This window comes from Podarcis pityusensis, assembly GCF_964106645.2.
Source record: "Podarcis pityusensis genome assembly, chromosome: 6".
Taxonomy (NCBI): Eukaryota; Metazoa; Chordata; class Lepidosauria; order Squamata; family Lacertidae; genus Podarcis; species Podarcis pityusensis.
In genome coordinates, this window is record NC_138030.1 from 86,674,589 (window position 1) to 86,699,526 (window position 24,938).

General features: G+C 43.5%; 1 protein-coding gene across 2 annotated transcripts in view; it reads right to left on the reverse strand.

Annotated features, from left to right (window-relative positions):
- Window positions 1-23,754, reverse strand: part of TPR (translocated promoter region, nuclear basket protein) — a 66,558-nt gene extending 42,804 nt beyond the window's left edge. For both annotated transcript variants that reach the window (XM_081012008.1, XM_081012007.1), the window contains exons 1-15: window positions 23,575-23,754; window positions 21,249-21,353; window positions 20,105-20,178; window positions 19,743-19,839; window positions 19,296-19,399; window positions 18,393-18,650; window positions 12,333-12,413; window positions 10,363-10,450; window positions 9,423-9,563; window positions 8,937-9,028; window positions 7,037-7,234; window positions 3,730-3,837; window positions 3,078-3,304; window positions 2,753-2,916; window positions 92-234 (exon numbers count right to left, since the gene is read on the reverse strand). In XM_081012008.1, the coding sequence (XP_080868134.1) occupies window positions 92-234; window positions 2,753-2,916; window positions 3,078-3,304; window positions 3,730-3,837; window positions 7,037-7,234; window positions 8,937-9,028; window positions 9,423-9,563; window positions 10,363-10,450; window positions 12,333-12,413; window positions 18,393-18,650; window positions 19,296-19,399; window positions 19,743-19,839; window positions 20,105-20,178; window positions 21,249-21,353; window positions 23,575-23,725 (2,031 nt within the window). In that variant the 5' untranslated portion in view covers window positions 23,726-23,754. The remainder of the gene's footprint in view (window positions 1-91; window positions 235-2,752; window positions 2,917-3,077; window positions 3,305-3,729; window positions 3,838-7,036; window positions 7,235-8,936; window positions 9,029-9,422; window positions 9,564-10,362; window positions 10,451-12,332; window positions 12,414-18,392; window positions 18,651-19,295; window positions 19,400-19,742; window positions 19,840-20,104; window positions 20,179-21,248; window positions 21,354-23,574) is intronic.
- Window positions 23,755-24,938: the final 1,184 nt, after the last annotated feature.

A 24,938-nucleotide genomic window follows, 5' to 3' on the forward strand; every position in this document is an offset into this window, starting at 1 on the left:
CGCGTTCAAAGATAAATACAAGGCCAAGCAGAAAACTGGGCTCCTTTTGTAAAGATGAGGAAAAGGCGTTTGGAGAAAGACTGACTGGTACCTGTTTAAGGGCAGCCTTAGCCTCCACTGCTTCAGCTGATTCTGTCACTGGCACAGCAGCAGGAGTTGACATGGCCTGAGGCGCCCCTGACAGACGCTTAGGGGTCACTGCCAGAGACATTTCTTCTGGCAAGATGCTTGAAGCTATAAAAGAGAGAGAAGCAACATTATCAGATCAGAGAAAACGGAAAGATCCTTTATTTCTTACCTTTCCGAACCATCCTTTCCCTAGAGCGCTCAGAACAGTCCTCCTACTCCCCATTTTATGCTCACAACCTTGGGGGGGGGGGGGGGAGCCAGGCTGTGAGTGTGTCACTAGCTGAAGGTCATCCAGAAAATCACATGGGTGGATGTGGGTTCAGACCCATGTGTCCTTGGCAGTAAAGGTAAAGGACCGCTGGACAGTTCGGTTCATTCAAAGGCGACTATGGGGTTGCGGTGGTCATCTCACTTTCAGGCCAAGCGAGCCGGCGTTTGTCCACAGACAGCTTTGCGGGTCATGTGGCCAGCAGGACTAAACCGCTTCTGGTGCAACGGAACACTGTGACGGAAACCAGAGCGCACAGAAACGCTGTTGACCTTCCCGCTGCAGTGGTACCTATTTATCTACTTTCACTGGCATGTTTTCGAACTGCTAGGTTGGCAGGAGCTGGGAAAAAGCAATGGGAGCTCACTCCGTCGTGGGGATTTGAACCGCTGACCTTCCAATCGGCAAGCTCAAGAGGCTCAGTGGTTTAGACCACAGCGCCACCCGCATCCCTTTTTACCTTTACCTTGGCAGGAGTCTGACCGTCAACCCAGTGCACATTACTGGTTCTCATTCACACTAATGGGCTACACTTTCCAACAGTGACATTTTCATGGGTTGTGGAATTCTGCATACCAGACCTCAAATTCTATCAAAGTTCATGTTTTTATTTACATTTGTGCCTACATCTGGATCAAATGATCTAGACAGCTTACAATATATTAAGGTAAAGGGTAAAGGGACCCCTGACCATTAGGTCCAGTCGTGACCGACTCTGGGGTTGCGGCGCTCATCTCGCTTTATTGGCCGAGGGAGCCAGCGTACAGCTTCCGGGTCATGTGGCCAGCACAACTAAGCCGCTTCTGGCGAACCAGAGCAGCGCATGGAAACGTGGTTTACCTTCCCACCGGAGCGGTACCTATTTATCTACTTGCACTTTGACGTGCTTTTGAACTGCTAGGTTGGCAGGAGCTGGGACTGAGCAACAGGATCTCACCCTGTTGCAGGGATTCGAACCGCCGACCTTCTGATCAGCAAGTCCTAGGCTCAGTCGTTTAGACCACAGTGCCACCTGCGTCCTACAATATATTACAACCATATAATTAGGAACTCAGAAGCCCATTTCTCCCGCTAACGGCAAAGGCCAGAGGTTCTTTCTCCCGCACTTCTGCATTACTAGAGCACTTTCAACAACTGGAGCATATTATGCAAATCCTCATAAACATGCAAGCTGTGTTTATTTCTGCACAGCTGTCCAACTTGCTTTGGGGAGCTTCAATTCTTTTGGCGAAAGGGACCGTCATCTTCTCCTGCTCCCACTGCCCCCAAGGTGAAAGCTTATATTCTCCAGATTCTGCCACTAAAATCTAGCTCAGCTGAGGAAGAACGCAGGTGCCTCCTGCCACAGCTGATGTCCTTGAAGGTAGCACTGCCTGAGGTGCTGTCACACAATCTTCTCAACCTTACTGCCTTCTACTCCTGCTTTCAGCTGCGAAGTCTCACAAAATTCCTGTGATCTCACAAAATTCTCAGCTAAAGCTGTGCAGTGTTGTTATTTTTTAAAGAGGCCCAATATGCGGCTGAAAGCATGAATCAAAATTAAATTGATTCCACTAATAATAATAATAATAATAATAATAATAATAATAATTTATTATTTATACCCTGCCCATCTGGCTGAGTTTCCCCAGCCACTCTGGGCGGCTCCCAATCGACTATTAAAAACGATACAGCATTAAATATTAAAAACTTCCTTAAACAGGACTGCCTTCAGATGTCTTTTAAAAATAGGATAGCTGCTTATTTCCTTGACATCTGATGGGAGGGCATTCAAGAGGGTGGGCGCCACTACCGAGAAGGCCCTCTGCCTGGTTCCCCGTAACCTCACGTCTCACAATGTGTTGTGCATTTGGAACATCAAGCAACATAGAATGTAAGATTGAATCTACACTGTTCCTTCACAAAGTTTGAGCAATTTGTTCCAATCAGAAAATCACAACCTGAGAAACGGTTAGGCAAACTTTTGGGACATGCTTGCCATTCTACCCTCTCTAATTCTCACTGTACACAATGAAGAAGAAGAAGAAGAAGAAGAAGAAGAAGAAGAGGAGGAGTTTGGATTTGATATCCCGCTTTATCACTACCCGAAGGAGTCTCAAAGCGGCTAACAATCTCCTTTCCCTTCCTCCCCCACAACAAACACTCTGTGAGGTGAGTGAGGCTGAGAGACTTCAGAGAAGTGTGACTAGCCCAAGGTCACCCAGCAGCTGCATCTGGAGGAGCGGGGACGCGAACCCGGTTCCCCAGATTACGAGTCTATCGCTCTTAACCACTACACCACACTGGCTCCAAAGCCTAAACCTTGCTTTCCTCGCATTACAAAGAAGTACATTGGCATTATTGAAGGGACCATACCTTGCAATGGAATGGAAACTCCCGACGTCTGCGCCAGCAAGATGCGATACATGTCACGCTGGCGAACTATGGAGTCTACAAGCTGCATCTGGTGGTGCCGTGACTCACGTAACTTTTCCAGCTCAGTGATAGCTTCACTGAGTTGACTCTGCAGCTCAGAAATCCTGTCATGGAGAGAAAACAATTTTACTAATTTTTTTTTTTTTTTTTTTAAATCAACATCAGGTAACAAATATGTCTTATATTACTGCTTTCTAAACAGAACAAATATGTGATTAAGATCAGATTTCTGGATGTCAGAACATGCTGCTAAAGGGGAGCATACTTAGATGAAGTGGTTTCTTGCTCCTCTTTCTCTTTGGCGTCACCCAGCTCTCTGAGAGCCACTAAGAGGCGTTGGTTTTGCTGCTGAAGTTCCTCAATGTTCCTGTAGGAGACCAGATGTTGGCTTATGACTTCGGAAGAGCTGCTGATGTCAGCAGAGCTCACTTCTTCTTCGCGGATAACGTGGTTGCCTCGGGCTTCTTCGAGTTCCACCAAAAGCACTCTTATCTTTAAAAAGGAAAACAGATGATTCATACAACAGGACAATAGCTCTTCCAGAGCTGTGCTGCAAGAATTCTATGCGAGATGTTAAAATGGTCATTCTGCTTTTTAATACAAACTGACTTTATTTTTAAGTGCATATTGTATCATGTTGTTTCGATTATTTACTGCCATCAATGTGGAATACAATAGGTTATGAATTTATGAAATAAAAAGTACGGGGCTGCACTGAGCTGGCGTTATTTTAAGGCTGCAATCTTAAAAGTGCATGCTTAAAATTAATTCCAAGTGAAATCATTAAGGCTTACTCTGGAGTAAGCAGAGGTTCAGAATCCCAATACTTTCAAAAACTGACTCTAACTTTAAGGTGAAATAGTATATCAAGATATATAGGCTTACAAGAGTGAACCACTTAAAAAAACCAAACTAACCTGTTGTGAAAGATCTTTGACTTGGATTTCAAGCCTCTGGTTCTCTCTTTCAAGCAAAGAAGCTTGCTTGTTTGCTTTATCAGCATCATCTTGCAAACGCTGAATTTCCTGTAAACCAAATCCACACACTTAAAAAAGAAATGTATTTATTTTGAAGGAATAATAAAAGGTCAAAATAAGAACAGAACTGCAAGCATATTAAACAGCTAACTTCTCCCAAAATTTACACTAGAACTACTATAACACAATAGTCTTGTTGTTACCCAGTAGGTGGATTAGTGATGACTTAAGAAAAGTATTTCACGTAGTTGAGGCCCAAAAGGGCCTATAGAATTTCAACTGTGGGACACGCAGGCCAAAAGAATTTATAAGACTGGCTGCATAAAGAAGACCTCCTACATACCTAATTGATAAACACATTCAACCAATGTGCCAAATATAGTTGCAACAAGAGAACAAGATATGCCTTCTCCATTATATGACTCAGAGAAGTCGGTGATTGTTTTTATTTACCATTTGTAAACCGCTTTTCACAAAGTAGCTTCAAAATGGTCACACAAAACAAAATCGGATTAAAACCAAATTCTGTGTGATTGCCATAAAACTTAGGGAACAAGCTGTGGTATCAAAATGATTAAGGCCTTAAATGATAATTTTAGGTTATATGTTAGTGACTAAGTTTTAACTTATATATATTTTAACTGTTGCTATATCTGTAGTGTCCCTGTTATACCTAATTGCAAACTCAAATGTATCCCTATCGTGTTTTATGACTTCCTTGATATTGCATGTGGGCTGGAACTGGTCTGTGACCGAAATAATAAAACTTCAATTCATGACGTAGCATCAACAAAGCAGCTGACTCAACAAAAGGAGAAGCCACCAAAAGCATGTTGAAAAGAAGCACGCCAGCCTCACTGGGGAATGCCATTACGAAAGAAACCTGACGCAGCCCATGGAAAGAGGGGATTCCGTATTTCCTGGGCAACAGTCAGCACGCTGCGGAGGACCATCTCGCTTACAAGTAAGTGGGAACATTACTCAGCCGACTTGGATTTGGAGGAGGCCGAAATGGGAATAGAAACATTACTTCTCAATCCAAGGTGCATCACATTTTTCTTCAATCCAAGAAAGCCAGTGCTGATACCATCAATTGAGACATATCAATGAAAAATGGTGAGGGGTCTATATAGCCTAGGAGCTTGACCCACACTGTCAACTAAATCATGCAGTGAAGCTCTTGATAAGACTGCAGGTTACCTGTTTGACTGCTCCTTCATATAAAACTCACTGGCTGGGAGAAAAAAAGACCCTCCAACATATAAAACTCTAATGCTGTGCCAGAGGGATTCCACTGACCCAAAGGGACTCTTGTTTAGTCATGTTAAATTCTCGAGAATAACCTTTTGGAGAAAAATTTTGAAAATATTCTCGATTAATGAGAATATTAGAGAATTTTCATTTTAAATACAGTGGTACCTCGCAAGACGAATGCCTCGCAAGACGGAAAACTCGCAAAACGAAAGGGTTTTTGGTTTTTTGAGTTGCTTCGCAAGACGATTTTCCCTATGGGCTTGCTTCGCAAGACGGAAACGTCTTGCAAGTTTGTTTCCTTTTTCTTAAAACCGTTAATACAGTTGCGACTTGACTTCGAGGAGCAACTCATACCATGCGGTGTGGTAGCCTTTTTTGAGGTTTTTGAAGACTTTGGTGATTTTTGAAGCTTTTCCAAAACTTTTCCGACACCGTGCTTCGCAAGACGAAAAAAACCGCAAGACGAAAAAACTCGCGGAACGAATTAATTTCGTCTTGCGAGGCACCACTGTAGGAGAATATTCATTTTAATGCATTGAAAATGATATAATTAGTTAATATAAATGTTTATTCATGGGTAAACTTTTTCAGATGGCAACCAAAAACTGTACAAGTTTTTGTACAGATACTTTTATTCAATGGGGCATGTTACGGTTTAAGGCAAGTAAATTCAGTAATAGGCTATCTTGTGCTTCTAATAGCTCTAACACTTAATAACTGTTTTGTGACTAAAACATAGCTTGATAAACAAAACTATATGCATACATATAAAAAAGTCATTAACATTAAATATATTATCATTATATATTTCAGTATGTCAATCTCTGGTAAGTGGCACTTTGTACCATTGAATGGCACTGCAAAAAACCAGTTACTGGCACTAAATAAAAATATAGAAACATCAACTGTTTAAATCAAGGCCACCTCACATGCTGTTACATGTAATTGTATAGGCCTAGGTACTTACAAAGTGTATAAAGCATTAAAGCTACTTTCTGTAAAAAAAATTACACTGTATGGCCAAGGGGATAGAATCTCTAAGAATAAGGTCACACCAAAATAGAAAAAAGGGCTATTACATATAGTTGGAATACATATGAATTCAAATGGTCATCAAATTAAATGATTAGCATTTTTAAAACTAAAAAACAATGTTTTCTGTAGCTCACATTTCAGAACTGTCAATGGTGAATGACACAATGCCCAGTAATGTAACTGGATTAAAAAAAAAATCATTATTCATTACTTACACTGGCAATACCACAGCCTGACTTATTATTTACCAGATTTTTAAAATGTGGGTTGTAAAACTGGTTCTTAACAGTTTGTGGAGAATATTCTCCAGAGAATTTTCTAGCAGAGAATGTTCTCATTCTGGAGAATATTCTCCGGAGAATATTCTCACCTCACCTCACTACTCCTGTTTCCTCTCCTCCTGTCCACTAAAAAAATCTGCTTTAGAGAGTCCAGAGAGGAGGAAGAGTAAACTGTATTATAGGCATGGAGGTCCCTTGTTGGCTGCAGCACTGGATACAGCTCAGCATCAAGGAGAATGGGAGGTAGAATCCTACCATGTGTGAAATTTAGAAATATACAACTATCTGGGGTGGGGAGTAAAAATGTGAACCACAAAATGTTGACCTTGAAACTCAACTCTAGCACACATAACTGTTGTTCACAGCTACAGTTTGACTATGTGTTGTGGGGATGGCGATAAACGGCAGTTTAACTAGGTGGCTGTAAACTGCACACTAAATTTAGGTCTTAAATCAGAAGCGAACAGGAAATTCTATCCCCTCTTTTCCCAGAGGGCAGCTGGGTGTGAAAGAAATCACTTTGGTTAAAAAACAAGGTAATGTGGTTGTGTGTGCTGATAAAGGCAAGTACATTTTGACTCTATCACTTTGGTTTTTAAAAAAAGGTAATGTGGTTGTATGTGCTGATAAAGGCGAGTACATTTTGACTCTGAATCTCAGTTCCGTTTTGTACCAACCTTCATTGCTTGCTCAAGTTTAGCAGACAGACTTGCTACAGCTTTCTGAGAGCGTTCATATTCTTCACGTTGACGCTTCAAAATAGGTGCTTTGGCTTCTACTTCCTGCACTATTTCATCCAAGTACTTATTAATCCTCTTATTCTCCATTTTTTCTAACAGCAGCTGATCCTGTGCTTCTACGTATGCATTGTAAAGCTGTGTTGAAAGATAAAAACACACAACTATTGAATGTCTTACCTAAAGAAGACAGGCAGCCATTTATCAACCAGCAGACATTTTCTAGACTTGTAGCCATTAGACATATTCTGTTCCCAGGATACATGTAATTTCCTCCTCACCTTGACATCTGAGGGGTTGGAAAAGATCTATGGGATCAGCCCTGACAATGTGTTTATGTATTTTACATATAGCCCCCCACTATTGCCCAGGAGTGGGGACACAGGTGGCGCTGTGGGTTAAACCACAGAGCCTAGGACTTGCCGATCAGAAGGTCGGCAGTTCAAATCCCCGCAACGGGGTGAGCTCCCATTGCTTGGTCCCAGCTCCTGCCAACCTAGCAGTTCGAAAGCACGTCAAAGTGCAAATAGATAAATAGGTACCGTTCCGGCAGGAAGGTAAACAGAGTTTCCGTGCGCTGCTCTGGTTCGCCAGAAGTGGCTTAGTCATGCTGGCCACATGACCCGGAAGCTGTACACCGGCTCCCTCGGCCAGTAAAACGAGATGAGTGCGCAACCCCAGAGTCGGTCATGACTGGACCTAATGGTCAGGGGTCCCTTTGACAGTGCTGGATGAAACATTGTAACTGATACCAGAATTCTCAATAATGAATACAAGGGGTGTCGTGGAATTCTACTTAATATTGATCCAGAGTACATTCCAATGTATAGTTAGCAGAGTAACAACTTAAACAGGTTGCAGGATTCCCAAAATATAGACCAAAGGCAATTATATTCCATATCCAGCAGAGCTTTACTGCTACTGAAGGCAAATGAGCATAATGGTCACAAATCCAATACATCCAGGATTGGGACTGTCCATAAGAAATCCAGTTGCAGCCAATTTAACTTAAACTTACAATAACTTATAATATGTCTAAACCTTAATCCTAAGCGTACTATGTACAAAACACCACATCAGAAGGAAAAGAGATAGAGAACGTGAAAGCCAGGCTCCTTCTGGCTTTACTTTTAGTCAGCATAACCTTGACAAAAAGAGATAACAGAACCAGTTTACTCAGCTTCTCTGAAGGAATAACCCAAACATCATGAACCTTCTGCTGGTTTCTTTCACACAGATAAGCGTCCGTAACCCTTTTGAATTAGAATAGGAAAGATCTCTACATATCAGATCAATGCTTTCTGTATTAAGAAATGCAAACTGACAAGGGGGTTGTGTCTCTCTCTCTCTCTCTCTGTGTGTGTGTGTGTGTGTGTGAGAGAGAGAGAGAGAGAGAGAGAGAAAGAGAGAGAGAGAGAGAGAGACAAAGAAAGAGAGAATGAACAAAGCTTTGTGTTCTCCAAGGAGAAATCTGACTTTGACCCAGAGCCGATAAAGGAAGCCTCCAAAAGCACTTGAGACCAAGAGCCAAATCATGCTCCAAACTGTCAGTGCGCACTCCTAAATTGTACCTCTGTGACAAAAGGGAAATTTTCATGAGGGGTCCGTGCCATTAACTTACAATGACATAAAACATCAACCTTCACAAGTGGAACACTAGCCAGATAGAATACATGAGTAAATTCTACTGAAATCAAATGTTAAGTTTAGTTAAAAACCCAAATGGGTGAACATTAGTCATTCAGTTTAAAAAAATTGCCCCAGTAAATGAGGCTGCATACAAAAACACAAATATGCAGGAATCTGCAAGCAGTACAGTATCATCTACATTACTTCCTACCTCGGTTAATTTCATGCCAGGCTTCACCACCTTTGCTACTGCAGCAGCCGTAGGAGACATAGCTGCCAGCTCCTCCTCTGAAAGAATGGCTCCTAGAAGAGAGAAATGGCAAAGGGCGTAGGTTTTTTAATGTACAAATCAAATCTAAAAGCTTCCAACTACATGCATATTCAAATACTTCAGATTTCTGACTGGCCCTAGAGTTTTGACTAGCCTGGTTATAAGCCTTCAGGGAAACTGCAAATAAAAATAAAGAATCAAACAGATTGGTTCAGGAAAACCATAGAAATATCCTGCAAATGATACTTGAGGTAAAATTTTTACTATTCTGTACATTTCATATACTCAAGAGAATCCCCAGATAACCGTTTTTAAAACAGTTTTCATGTGGCTTTTCAAGTACTAGAACAGTATAAACAGCTGTAGAGTGAGGTATTGCTAAATGCCCCCATTTTACAAGGTCTATTTCCCTAGGTGTTACCAGACCTTTGCGCTTGGTGGCTGAAACCAAATCGTTTGCATTGTCCAACTCTTTCTCCAGCTTGCCAATCTTTTCCTTCAGTTCTTTTTCCACTGCGGCCTTTGATTGTTCCATTTCAGCCAAACGATCCCGTGTTTCTTTGTTAGCTGAGAATAGCAGAAGAAAGAAATGACCACTCACAACTTTTTAAGCTTCCAAGGATTACTAAACAAACCATACGGCAGGGCGATATGCAAATATTTTGAGAATTGTTTAAGTGCCCTCTTTGGCAACAGGTTTGCATCATCAGTGAGATAGGAAACACTTAGAAGATCTAAGCCTGGATCTACGTGTGGCATGGAAGAAGTGGACACAGAGAGGTTTTCCCTCTCTCACAGCCCTAGAACTTGTGGACATCCAACGGAGCAAAATATACATAAAAAGGTAAAGGTAAAGGGACCCCTGACCGCTAGGTCCAGTTGCGGTGCTCATCTGGTTTTACTGGCCGAGGGAGCCGGCGTACAGCTTCCGGGTCATGTGGCCAGCATGACTAAGCTGCTTCTGGCGAACCACAGCAGTGCACGGAAACGCCGTTTACCTTCCCGCCGGAGTGGTACCTATTTACCTACTTGCACTTTGACGTGCTTTTGAACTGCTAGGTTGGCAGGAGCAGGAACCGAGCAACGGGAGCTCACCCCGTCGTGGGGATTCGAACCGCCGACCTTCTGATCGGCAAGTCCTAGGCTCTGTGGTTTAGACCACAGCGTCACCCGCATCCCTCTATACATACATTTATACATACAATATACATACATTTCACTAATTTTACAGTCATTTTAACATTTCAACACTTGACTTCCTTCCCCCTCTTTCTTCATTTTTCTCAGATGCTGTAACTACAGACGATGAGGAGTACAAATAAGACGCAAAAAAACAACACAAGCTTCAAGATTATTTGTTCCTTACCTTCACCTGCCTCCTTCAGAAGTTTGTGCAGCTCCTCTACAGCTTGGGTCAACTCATTGCTTTTTGCTTCCAAATCGTCAGCAGCACTCTAAATGCAACATATTTTAATTAAAGCACAGCAATTCAATATAGCAGCAAAATTTTTTAAAGCCTCGGAAAGTGGAGAGAGGGTGGGCTGGGTGTCATATAGACTATTGCAAGGAATTGGGAAGGAGAGGTTACAGAGTGCAAAATCATACTTCTAGCTAGCTGAAGCCCAACCTAGACTCATTTACTGAATACACTGATAAAGAACAGGCTATTATATTCCTAAAAGCATAGATTGTTTGGAACTGCTTAGACTCTGTGCTTGAAACCAGACTATGTGGCCTGGCATATGGCCAAACAGATTTATCACAAGCTAGACACTGGTAGCTGAGCCATAAAAGATGGGTGGACTTCAATGATTGTTCATGCAACGTCTGAGACCAAGAATCGTCTTTAAAAAAAGAAAAAAGAAAAAGATTGGAATGTTTCAGGAAAATCAAAACATCAATCAATAAAAAGTCACCTAAACTGGTAAAACTCTTTCCCTCGAACTTCCCATTACTTTTCATTCTGTGCTCTGTGTTGCATTTCATATAAGAACATGTTCTAAAAGGTTGGAAGATATGATTAAGTCTATATAGCCATACCTGCAGGTAGCTGGGCTATCTCAACGTATTCAACAACAAAATGAGATCAGACTAGTGGCTATGCCAACACTTTCCAATCTTTTGATCTTAGTTAGGTTCATGCACTCCCTCCCTAATGTCCAGGGTGGATAAAATCAATGATTTTTTTTAAAACCCAAACCAGATTTTTTTAAATTTAATTGGATTTTTAAAATAAAATGCTTCTGGAGAAAAAAATCTTTCTAAAGATAGTTTTATATTTAAGTTACATTATAGTCCAATGGCTATTCATCAGAAAATTAGGATTTGTTTTAAGTTTTTCATGTGTGCTAAAACTCAGTCTAAGTTTTTTTTTTTAATTGTTTAACCACATCAGTTAACAAACATGGATACACATGCTATAATGTTATTGTTTTAGTTAAATAAATTGTTTAAATTGTTACTAAGGAAATTATTATTTTTCTCCTTCCAATAAAGTACAGCAGAAAAGTTGTCCAAATATAAAGAGTTACCTTATTAAACCTCACAATAATTTCATAATTATCTATGTATTTCTAATAGTATAACCAAATCAGTAATTTTTGATATAACTGTAAAAACTGCTCTGAAAATATATTATTCCAATAATGAAACCTCTATCTGGTTGTAAATATTAAGATTATACCAGCAAGAATGAGTCTTTCTGTAAAAAAATGATTTAAATCAAATCCACCCTGCTAACGTCCCCCCCCTTTTCAGCATTATCCACATTACCATTACATCTGTACCAAGCTAAACGCTAAGTACAGTTTTACAATAGAATCTGAAAATAGATGCTGGTTTACAGTTCTGAAGGTTGTATTAGCAACATGTTTAATAATGCACTGTGATAACTATAAAACGATGCAATGATAGTACCCAAAAGAACAAATTCTGCTTGCAGCATCAAGCAGTTGAAACGAATCATGGGGACCTAATGTGGCAAAGGGAATGTGGGGAGGGGCATGAATTCACTTAGGAGAGAGAAGGGAGATCATGTTATACACAGACTTCAGCATCAAAACTATGAAAGAGCTCCAAAATGTATCAATTATCCATCCCCAGATTACTTTTGTTAACATACTGGAGCACAACTATCCACGTCCATGTTTTCATAAGCAATCACTAACCAAAAGGTTACTTTCTAGAAATTCATATTCACCAGCACATTTGTGACTTCAACCTTCGCATGTCCTAGTTAGCATTTCACGGTAAGTATGATGAGCATCAACGTTTGTCAGTGTACGTTTATAATAAGCCCTGAAACTAAAATTTCAAAACCGTTATTAAAATTCATACCTTGTATAAATTAGATAACTTGATATGGGCGTTTAGTTCATTGTGGAATCTTTCTTCCATGCTAGCTTGCTGTTCTTTTGCCTGGTGAATAAAGACATTTGTGCAGTTAACACACAATGAGAAGTTTTAAGGATCCAAAGGCTCTTCACAGTCATACAGCAGTTTGGTACTGAAAAATTATCATGAAAAAATAATTACATTTAAAATGTATTTAAGGGCAAAATCCTCACCTTTTTAGTTTGTTTTCAAAACTGAATTTGTATAAGAATACATTAGGCTACTGTGTGCTTCTCAAATGTATTTGGACAGAAATGCTGCAATTCATATTTTTGCCAGATTCACTCCATTTCTCTAAAGTAGTTCCATATATCACAGTAAGTTATTATAAGGAATTCCCACCTGAATGAGCATATATGCTTTCCCAGACCTAAGTCGACTGAAGTTAGCAGCCTGTGATGGGACGATGAGCTGCTTGTGTGTAAAATCCTAGTCCCTCAGAGTTTGGTCAAGTTTGCAAACCTCTGTCTGTAACGGAGCCCCTTAAACATGGCTCCGTCAGTCGCTGGCAGATTCCGACAGTGGTTGCTTTCGGAATCGCTTCCAACATAAAAGCTCCTTAACGGAAACACGTCTTCTGGACTCTCTGCGTGACAGTTTCCGGCGAGGAGTGGGTGTCCCTACAGGAGGTCCTGAAACCTCCCCACTGTTTTCGCTGGAAGTGTCTCTGAGCCATCCCTCCAGCTCCCTTTCCCTCAGCCCAGCTCCTCTCCCCCTACTGGTTCCCTCTTCAGCTGCTGAGTCTCTCCCAACCTGTGTGAGCCCTTTCACTTCCCTTCCTTCCGATGGCAGTTCCCTGACATCCACCTCCCCTCCAGGGCCCCCTTCATCCCCTCTCGCCCCCTCCTCTACGGGCGGTGAGGAGGCAAAACCCCGGAATGAACTTCCTTCATCTTCCGATGTCCCGAACACTTCTCTCCACCTGTTGCGGTTCCTGGTCTCGAAGTACTCCTCCTCCTCAGAGTCCATCTCCCCTTCCCCTTCCGATTCCGAGAATCCTTCCAACTCCTCCTCCTCATCGGTGGTCCCAAAGTATTCCCTCCGGAACCTCTCCACAGGCTGAGGTTTCCTTGGGAACCTTTGATGGAACGTTTCTATCAATACCTCGTCATTGATATCTTCTGCCATTACCCAAGTGTTTTCTGACTCCGGTTCTCCTTCCCACGCTACCAAATACTCCACCTGATCCCCCTTCCATCTGGCGTCGAGGATTTCTGCCACATGGCTGCTGCATTCCCTTTCTTCTATGACCGGTCCCCGAGTGGCCATCCCTTCTCGTCCCCCCTCATACGGTGACAGTAACGACCTGTGAAATACTGGGTGCAGTTTCATGTGGTTGGGTAACCGGAGCCTGAAAGCCACTGGGTTGACCTGTTGAATGACCTCAAAGGGACCCAATCTCCTGGGTCTTAATTTCTTACAACCTCCTTTGAACGGCAACCCTTGGGTTGACAGCCACACCCTATCTCCCACCCTTATGGTTTCACCTTCCCTTCGGTTCTTGTCTGCCTGCCTCTTGTATTCTTCCTTCGCCCTTTCTAAGTTGAGTTGGAGCTGACGATGGATTGCTTCCATTTCTTCTACAAAATGCTCGGCTGCCGGGACACCCCATCTCTCCCCTTCTCCCCCTGGGAAAGCCCTGGGATGACACCCATAATTAGCCAAGAAGGGGCTCATCCCTGTGGACACATTCTCGGCATTGTTGTAGGCAAATTCCGCCAGCGCCAACTTTTCTACCCAGTCATTCTCTCTGTCATTGACATAACACCTCAGGTATTGCTGGAGGACCCCGTTTGCTCTTTCCGCCTGCCCGTTGGTTTCAGGGTGCCGGGCAGTCGAAAAGTTGACCTCCACCTGCAGTAAGCTCATGAGCTTCCTCCAGAACCTGGAAGTAAATTGTTTTCCTCGGTCTGAGACCACCCTCAATGGCACCCCGTGCAACCTAAAAATGTGTTCTACAAATAACTTCGCTGTCTCTTCCGCCGTGACTGCATGCGAGCAGGCTACAAAGTGGCACATCTTTGTTAGTAGGTCTACCACCACCATGATGGCTGTTTTCCCCTTGGACTTCGGCAGATCAGTCATAAAATCTATCGACACTGCCTCCCAAGGTCGTTCTGGGGTTGGTAAGGGTTCTAATAGCCCCGCCGGTGCCCGCCTCTCCCCTTTGGCTCGCTGGCATTGCTCACACCCTCTTACATACTCCCGTACATCTTCCCTCACCTTAGGCCACCAAAATTCCCTGGTGACCAACCACATGGTTTTGTGTTGTCCAAAATGCCCCGCCGTGGGGCTGTCGTGCAACTGCTTGAGTACCCTCCCCCTTAAGTCTCCTTCAGGGATATACAGTGCCCCTTTGTAATACAAAGCTCCATTTCTTTCCTCGAAACCCCCTGGTTCCTCTCCCTCACCCCTAAGACCTCTGAGCTTATTCTGGGCGTATTCATCATTCTCTGTTTCCTCTACCAGTTCTCTTTGTCCCACCAATGCCGCCCCACACACCCAGCGGTCCTCTGGAATGACATGTCTCTCTTCGGGTGCTCCCTCCTCCTCCAAATATTCAGGTTTGCGTGAGAGAGCGTCCGCCCTAATGTTCTCTGGGCCTGGCACGTAACAAATCTCAAAGTTAAATTTGGAGAACTCCTGGGCCCATCTCACTTGCCGTTGGTTGAGCACTCGTGCCGTCCTCCAATACTCTAGGTTCTTGTGGTCAGTGCACACTTGCACCTTATGTTGTGCGCCAATTAGCAGGTGCCTCCATCTCCGGAACGCCTCATGAATGGCTAGTAGTTCTCGGTCATACACCGTGTAGTTCCTCTCGGATTTGTTCAGCTTTCGCGAAAAAAAGGCACACGGTCTCCACTCTGACTCCTCCTTCCCTGGCTGCAGAAGCACCGCCCCAATCGCTCTGTCTGATGCGTCAGTTTCCACTCTCATCGGTTTTTGTAAATCCACATGCAGGAGTTGTTGTTCCGAGGCGAAGGCCCTTTTTAGTTCCTCAAATGCTCGCTCCGCCTCCTCAGTCCAAACGAACTTCTTCTTACTGCTGAGACAGTCCGTAATGGGCGCCGTCAGGTGGGCAAAGTTTCGGATGAACTTACGATAGAAGTTCCCAAATCCTAGGAACCTCTGCACATCCTTCCTTGTTTTGGGTGTTTTCCATTCCAGCACCGCCTGGACCTTGCCGGGATCCATGGCCAATCCCTTGTCTGACAGGCGATACCCCAGGAATTCCACCTCCTTGGTATGAAACTGACACTTCTCCAGTTTCACCCACAGCTGGTTGGCTTGCAGCCTGCTCAACACTTCTCTGACGTCTCTCACATGCTGCTCCTCATTCTCAGAATACACCAACACGTCGTCTAAGAAGGCCACACAATTCTTGTAAAGCAAAGGCCCCAGGACGTGGTTCATAAACGATTGAAAGCACGCGGAGCCTCCTTGTAGGCCGAAGGGCATAACTAAATATTCAAATGCCCCCAAAGGGGTGAACATGGTGGTTTTCCATTCATCCCCCTTCCTTATTCGTATCAGGTTGTACGCCCCCCTTAGGTCCAGTTTAGTAAAAATCTTTCCCTTCCTGACCCTTGTCAAAATGTCGTCAATCCTGGGCATAGGGAAAGCCACTGGTTCTGACACTGCATTTAAGGCCCTGAAGTCACACACAAGCCTCGGCTTGTTCGTGTTTTTTTTATCCACAAAAAACACTGGGCTGCCCCCCACCGCCCTGGACTCTCTGATGAACCCTCTCTTCAGGTTCTTGTCAATGAACTCTCTTAGCTCCTGCATCTCTCTGTCTGACATGGCGTACAGCTTGCCTACAGGGAGCTGTGCCCCAGGGAGTAAATTGATTTGACAGTCAAAGGGTCTATGCGGGGGTAATTGGTCAGCTTCCCTTTCGCTGAAGACGTCGCGGAGATCTGCGTATTGTCGTGGTACCTTCACGTTCTCCGTTACTTCAGTCCCTGCTAGGGTGGCTTGGGCCCCTGCCAAACCCTTTCCCTCTTTGCAGTGTTCTAAGCAATGTGCTGAACCAAAAGAAACCACTCTCTGATGCCAGCCCACCAGCGGATCATGTAACGCTAGCCAGCTCATCCCCAATATAATGGGAGCTCCTCCCAAGGTGGCCACATTAAACGCTATCAGTTCGGTGTGCCTTGCCACCTTCATTATCATTGGGACGGTCTGCAAGCTGACTTCTCCTCCCAACAGCTCCCTGCCATCGATCGTGGTCACCTGCAGGGGGTTGCTTAAAGGGATCGTCTGTATCTGGTGTTCAGCTGCAAACTCTTTGCTCATGAAATTGCAGGAGCTGCCTGAGTCCAACAGCGCCTTTATCTTTAGAGGGTGTCCGTTTGGCAGCTCTAGCGCCACTTCTATCACTAGGGCGGGTTTAGGAGGTTCTGGCGTGGGCACTTTCACTGCTCTTTGGCCTGACTGCTGTGCCCCGACGGTGGCAGCCAGGCGTTGGCTTTTACTTGCTTCGGTATTTCTTCCTCTCTTCCCTCCACAGCTCCTACCATCCCTTGCCATTCCTTCCTCTGGGGGCAGACTCTGGCAAAGTGACCTGGCTGTTGGCAGAGATAGCATTTCCGGGCGCCTTTTCCCTCCTTCTTTCCCCCCTCACTGGGCTTTGAAACTGCGCGCGCGCGCGCTGTTCCGATTTCCATCGGCTCTGCCGGCGGGAAAGTTGGCTCTGGAATGTCTGGAATGCGGAACTCCTTCCAACGTTCCCCCTTCCCTTCCCGCCTCTCCAATGCTCTCGCCTCCTGGCGCGCTCCTATGGTCAGCGCTGATTTGGTCAGCTGGTCCATAGACTCCGCCCTGGGCGCCCGGGAAAGTTCGTCTTTCACAGCCGAAGAAAGCCCTTCTTCAAAAAGCATTTGAATGGGTTCCGCCGATAGATCCCACCCCAATTTATGGATCAACATGGTGAATTCAGTCCAGTACTCACGGACAGATCGGCTCCCCTGTTTGCAAGCCATTAACTGTCTGCGGACCACTCCCTGTTCAATATCGCTGGAAAACATCAGATCCATGGCGCGAAAGAACTTCATCGTGTCCTTTAGGACGTCACTATTCGCTGCCATCAGGGGTCTAACCCAGTCTCTCGCCCCCTTTTCAAGATGCCCAATCACGAAAGCCACTCTTGATTCCTCGTCAGGGAATTCATCAAACTGCAGATTGAGGGCATATTGCATCTCTGTCCGAAAGCCATGATAGTCTTTGGGCTCCCCCCCAAACTTCTGCACCAATCCTGGTACCTTTCTGACGAGCTGGGTGTCTTTCCCCTTTTTGTCTGCATCCTGAGCCCTCCTCTCCTCAAGCCTCGCCGTCTGCAGCGCTAGCTGGACCTCCAACACCCGGTACCTTTCTTCCAGGCTTGGACCCGCTCCAGCTCCTGCTTCTCCGGTTCCGGCTGGGTTGCTCATGATGCCTTCTCCTGCACAAGCTGCTCACGAAGACTGTCGGAATGCTGTGATGGGACGATGAGCTGCTTGTGTGTAAAATCCTAGTCCCTCAGAGTTTGGTCAAGTTTGCAAACCTCTGTCTGTAACGGAGCCCCTTAAACATGGCTCCGTCAGTCGCTGGCAGATTCCGACAGTGGTTGCTTTCGGAATCGCTTCCAACATAAAAGCTCCTTAACGGAAACACGTCTTCTGGACTCTCTGCGTGACAGTTTCCGGCGAGGAGTGGGTGTCCCTACAGGAGGTCCTGAAACCTCCCCACTGTTTTCGCTGGAAGTGTCTCTGAGCCATCCCTCCAGCTCCCTTTCCCTCAGCCCAGCTCCTCTCCCCCTACTGGTTCCCTCTTCAGCTGCTGAGTCTCTCCCAACCTGTGTGAGCCCTTTCACTTCCCTTCCTTCCGATGGCAGTTCCCTGACACAGCCCTATGAGAATTACTTCATTTTTACCCGATACAAGCAAGAAGAGAGAAGCTACCTCAAATACTGGCATCGCTGTTGCCCACAACGGAAGCTAAAACAAAGGAATGTATGTTTACCTCCTTCAGTTTCAGCAGAAGATCTTCCACATGTTTCTGTAGATTTCCGTTAGATTGTTTTAGTCCACTGACTTGCTCTTCCAGTCTGGAAACCTCCTCTTTCTTGTTCTCCAAGTTACACTTCAGCTCTAAGATTTCACTTCCCTTTTCCCGAGTGATTAGCAGGAGTTCATCTGTTTTCGCCTTCAGTTCTGTATTCAGCCAAGTGTTCTGATTCTGTAGCAGTTCCTTTTCCTGCTCCCACCTTTGTTCCCGATGCTATGAAATAAAGTTATGTATGATACAGCATTCCATTCAAGCAGCAGTTAGAGGAAAAGAGTGCCCTGGGGCACATACTACATTTTGAAACAAGTTCTGTTAAGGCAAGTTCTTGGGCAATTCATACCAATCATGCAAGTGCAGGAATTCCTGTCAAATTATTATCAAGGGGACTGAGGCTCAATGCCAGCTTCACTCTTATACATACTCAAAAGTAAGACTCCCTGCATTCAGCGATACATCTTCTCAAGTGTTTATAGGTTTGCAGCCTTAAATCACCCTGCATTCAGTGATACATCTTCTCAAGTGTTTATAGGTTTGCAGCCTTAAATCAAATAAACCCCACAACCAAATCTAGTCATGGTGCATCACAATTTCATTACTAATCCCGAACTTGTTAATTATCTGTCAACTAACTACATGTATGCTGTGAAATGTCCCATATTGCTTGAAACCTTATAAATATGACCACATCCTGTATAAAAGAATAGCTGAGTAACTATTCCAATAGATGGCTGGTAGAATTTTATTGAGAGATAAAAAATGGCCACTGAAAAATTGTTTGTTAACATAGGAAGTGTGCCATTATCTTACTTCTACAATTATACAAAAGATAAGGGCATGAACAAGTTTTCCAGTACTCACCTTTACAGAAAAGGCTGATGTCTGAAGCTCATCCAGCTGTAATTGTAGCTCTATTTTTGCAGTATTCGCTGCTGCAAGTTTCTCATTCAGTCGTTTAACATCCTCTAGGAAAGGACATACAAAATGAAGAGATATTATGAAGAACATCTGTCGATGACCCTCCTGTATTGTCAAGCTCATGTAGAAGTGCCCATGGTGCGTGGGCTACCTTTGACTTCTTTGATGGCAGGAATCTCCCCTAAAACCACTACTTAAAAGTAGAAATTCTAATCATTGCACAGTATGCCCATCACACAGTACAAGAACAAAATTACAAACTGTTCACTGTTGCTTAGTTTCATTAAGGATTTCCACTGGTAGTTTCACCTCGGTGCAATGATACTCTTAACTGAAGGATTGAGACAACCTGTCACCAAAACCCTTTTGACCATATCACTTGATGCTCACCATTTAGGTGTTCCTGCTCTTGAGCTCTTCTGTCACTTGTTCGAACCAAATCTCTCTTCTCTGCTTCCAACTCTTCTTTTGCTCTAGTGAGCTGATTCTTAAAACAAAGGAAAAGTGACTTTAAAAGGGACTATAGCACAATAAAAATCTGCTGTTAAAAGCGGTGTTAAGAAACATTAACTAGCGCAAGATTATTATCACTCTCTCAAGATTCACATCGAGACTTGGCAACTGAGGCTAATAAGAAACCCTACTTTCACCAAAAATGCTAGTTTCACAACGAGAGTCTACTTCTTTCAATGTAACATTGACAATGAATTGTGAAAGCTTCCATTCACTGGCATTATTGACAGTTTCTGTACCTGTATGGCTGCATTGCGATCCTGAGCAGCTTCCAGTTCTTTGTTTCTCTCATTTAACAATTTCAACTGCTCATCTGCATGGGAGACAAAATGAAGGACATTTTCAATTTTATATTTACATGAATTTATCTGTCAGAAATGGCTAAGTATCTTCTTTCTCCAATAAAAGAGTAAAGGGTTTGGGCCTGAGGAGCTGAACCCTGAGTGATGTCAGGATCTAAAACTGACTGAGATCAGCCAACTGACCACCCCAAAAGTGTGTCTAGTAGACAAGAAAGAATGTAGAATTCTCAGCATGTCCACCTCTGCTATGAGATTCTTCTCCATTGTAATTATCCCTATAGAACACCGCCCTTGCTTAACTGCAAGCCTTAAGGTAAAGGTAAAGGGACTCCTGACCGTTAGGTCCAGTCGTGGATGATTCTGGGGTTGCGGCGCTCATCTCGCTTTATTGGCCGAGGGAGCCGGTATACAGCTTCCAGGTCACGTGGCCAGCATGACTAAGCCGCTTCTGGCGAACCAGAGCAGTGCACGGAAATGCCATTTACCTTCCCAGGTAAGTAACAAAATAATGTTTACCTTTATCACAGAATGTAATTCTTCTGTCATCAAACAAATCAATTTTTCACTGAAAAACTGAATAACCTTTCTATGCAGAACTGGCAAAACTGACATACAAGCTACGGGACAAGGATAACTGTGACTTTGAAGATGAATGGGAACCCTTTACAAAGTATTTGAAGACGCAAGAAAGCGAACTGGACTCTTTGGCTGGTTTTGAATAAACACTCACAAACTTTTTATTGATAATAATCAGCTAAATAGTTTGAGGATCTATACAACTGTGTAACATGCAGAAAACAGCATTTTTAGAGAAATCGAAGACTGGAACTGAGGGAAGTCGGAGGGTGGGGGTGGGTGGGTTCTGTGGGGGGAGGGAGGGGGAGGGAAGGGAAATGGGGGAAAATAAGGATGATATATTTCTGGATAATATGTTTTGTTTTAATTTTTAATAAAAAGTTATTAAAAGAAAAAAAGAAAAACTGAATAACCTTTAGTTGTTTCAATACATATTTTGGAAAAATCACAAAATGAATACAACTAACAGTATTTACTGATCACCTTAATACATAGTAATACTTACTGAGTTTGCTGACCTCCTGTCGGAGATTCTGACATTCCTGTGTCTCATTTACGAGTCTTTCCTGACTCTGAGCAAGTCGTTTTTCTACTTCAAAATATTGTTGCTCTGCAAAACATGTATTAGCACAAGTTCAAATTTTGCCCTTTCTCAGAGCTATTCAAGTCAAAGTGTGCCATTCACAGTTATGTAAAGTTGCAGGAATCCTTGTGAAAAGCACACAATTTTTAATCCAAAATACTCTACTTATCAGTCTCAGATTTTTTTGGACCACAACTCTCATCAGCCTCAATAAGAATGGACAATTATCAAGGAAGATGGGAATTGTATCCAAAACACCTGGAGAGCACCAAGCTGGGGAAGGCTGTTCTAAAGTGATACTAGGTCACCTATCGCCTATCTTCCTCACAGTCCAATCCATGTCCTTTTAAACATGAATGCATGTGTGGGGGATTTTGTTACTGTTATCATGTTACGTATTTTGTGTTATGTTGTAAACCACTCTGCCTAGATGTAGGGTGGTACATAAAATTAATAGAAAATAATAATAGTACCTGTTTTCCTAGAGCTGTAGACTAGTCTACATGTCATAAAATGCACCCAGGAATTAAAATCTCATACCACCCTAGACATTTCTGTTATACACAACATGCTGCCCTAAGCACAAGTACCGAAAATTCCAACACTTAAAGTAAATAGCAGCTTTACTTTTATATTGATCCAGTTCACAAGTACCTCTGAATTTTTCTATAGCCCATTTCCAGAAAATTAAGGCCCTGAACATTAACCACATTTGCTCAGTAGTAAGTTAATCGGGCTTACTTCCATGTGAGCAAGAGTCATAATTGCACCCTCCATGACTTGTTTCCTAAATGTGAACAGATACTCAACAGGAACAATTTAGAAAGAAAAATAAAAGCCCAAGCATCTTGGGTGCTAACTGCAGCATCTAACACCTTAATGCTCTGCTCTCTTAACTCGTACTGGCATAGACAAATGCCTGGAACACCTATGCTTTTGGGGGAGTGTGGCATGCTGTTTTTATTGTTGTGTTTGCATTTGTATGGTTTTCATAGATTTCTCTCTCTCTCTCTCTCTCTCACACACACACACACACACACACACAGTTCTAATTCACAGAAAAGTAGCTCTAGTTGGAAGGAACCCCAAGGGCCATCTAGTCTGACGCCATGCAGTGCGAAAATCTCAACACATGATCCCTCATCCAATTTGAAACCATATCTGTCACTGCTTAGCTTTGCAAATGTGCTAGCAGTATTATTGATGCACCACTTAGGAGTACATGTTTTTGTGTGTGTGTGTGTGTGTTTTAAATAGATGATTCCCCATGTTTTATTGGCTGTGGTTTTTCTGTTTCATGTCTGATGTCTTACTGTGCTTTAGTTTGTTGGAAGCAGCCCTGAGAGTGGTGACATGTAAATAAGTAATTATTATGAGTTTAACAATAATAACATTAAACATGCATTGTAATAATCATTTATTGTTTATATGCAGTCCTTTTCTGCCGCTATTATTATTATTATGGCATGCTGTTTGTATTGTTGTATTTGCATTTTGTATGGTTTTCACAGATTTCTCTCTCTCTCTCTCTCTCTCTCTCACACACACACACACACACACAGTTCTAATTCACAGAATCGTAGATCCAGTTTGTTGGAAGAAGCCCGGAGAGTGGTGGCGTGTAAACAATAAATAACTATTATAAGTTTAATTAATAATAATAATATTAAACTTGCATTATAATATTTATTGCAGTCCATTTCTGCCATTATTATTATTACAGTGACAGAAAAGGATTGCATAACCTGCCGCGTCTGAATCCACTCTCGCTTCTGCTTTTACCCCACCTACTTTAACCTTAAAAGCATTATTATTATTATTATGGCATGCTGTTTGTATTGTTGTATTTGCATTTGTATGGTTTTCACAGATTTCTCTCTCTTTCTCTCTCTCTCTCTCTCTCTCTCTCTCACACACACACACACACACAGAGTTCCAATTCACAGAATCGTAGATCCAGTTTGTTGGAAGCAGCCCGGAGAGTGGTGCCACGTAAACAATAAATAATTATTATGAGTTTAATTAATAATAATAATAATAACAATAACAACAGACTCACATTATTTTATTGTAGTCCTTTTCTGCCATTATTATTACTATTGTGGCAGAAAAGGATTGCATAATCTGCCCCGTCTGAAACCCACCTACTTTAACCTTAAAAGCATAAACAAGAACCCGCCTCCCTCGCATGAACCAGTCCGGGTCCCCGGGGCCGCTTCCCGCCCTGCCCTCCTCGGCTTCCACTCACCGCTGTCCACCTTGTAGCGCTCGTGCCGGGTGCGGAGCGCCTCGATCTCGCTCTGCTGGTCGGCCAGGAACCGCTCGAGCTTCCCCTGCGCCGACTTAGGCAGCTTGGCCACCTCGGCCCGCTCCAGGACCTGCTGCAGCACCGCCGCCATCTTGGGCGGGATACCTGAGGGAAGGAGCTCGGCGGCAGCGACAACGGCGGAAACGACGACACCCTCCGACCCACAACCCCCCGCGCGCGCGCCTTTACTTCCGGCCCGTGAGGGGCTGGGAAAAGGGTTGAGTGGCGGGTCGGAGGGGGCGGGCGCAAGACGCGAGGAGTGGGGGGGGAGGGGGAGGAAGGTCGGCTTCTACGCACGCGCAAAGGAAGGCGCCGGCTTCCGCAGCAGCTCGAGAACGCAGAGATAGAAATGTAGACATGCCTTCGTCACCATTGCTTCCGGGTAAATAAATATAAGTATGTAAGTAAATAAATGAATGAATGAATGAATGAATAGCGTGGGAACGTCCCGCTGTGTTTCTCCAGTTTGGGTATCCAGTTGTTTTATAGGATTACAACTCCCATAATATTCCTAGCTTGCAGGACCAGAATATTTTGCTTCTAAAATATTTTCTGGCTTAGGCAAATCTCCTTAAAAAGGATGTCCTGTTACAGGAAAGCTGACAGAGAGCAATCCTATACAGCTTTTAAACATAATGCATACCACGCAACACACATTTGTAACGTAAACTTCCATGCACATCTGACTAAGCATCTTTGCAACTCCAATATATTGCCATAACTGGTGACTGCACGCTGGTGCAGCAGTCACAAGATCCATCTTTTTTTTGTAGTAGTAGTAGTAGTAATAATAATTTATTATTTATACCCCGCCCATCTGGCTGGGCTTCCCAGCCACTCTGGACGGCTTCCAACAAAATATTAAAATACAGTAATGCATCGAACATTAAAAGCGTCAAGCCTAGAAAAAGGCGTCAAGAGCACCTGTGCAGTTTGGGCTCCAGAAAAATGGAGTTGTCGGTCTTTGTTTAACTTCTATGGTTGCTCAAAGGCTTCCTGGAGAAAAAACCCCTGCTTATTTCTATGGTGAAATATAGAGATTGAAACGCTGCAAAGGTAGTTAGGAGCGGAGTGTCCGCCATTTCGGGTGTGGCAAGTTTCCTTCCTTTTATTGAAACACCAGAAGCAAACGATCAAACGATTTTTTTTAAAAAACAACAGGTGAGTGGATTAAAGGTGGCAGATGCAAGCAGCAGAAAGGAATCACGAAGACACAAAAAAGAGGAGGGTGGCTGGCACGCTAACTCTTATTTCCGCCACACTCAATATGTCGGGTGCGGAGCGCAGCTTTTTCCCCCTTATGC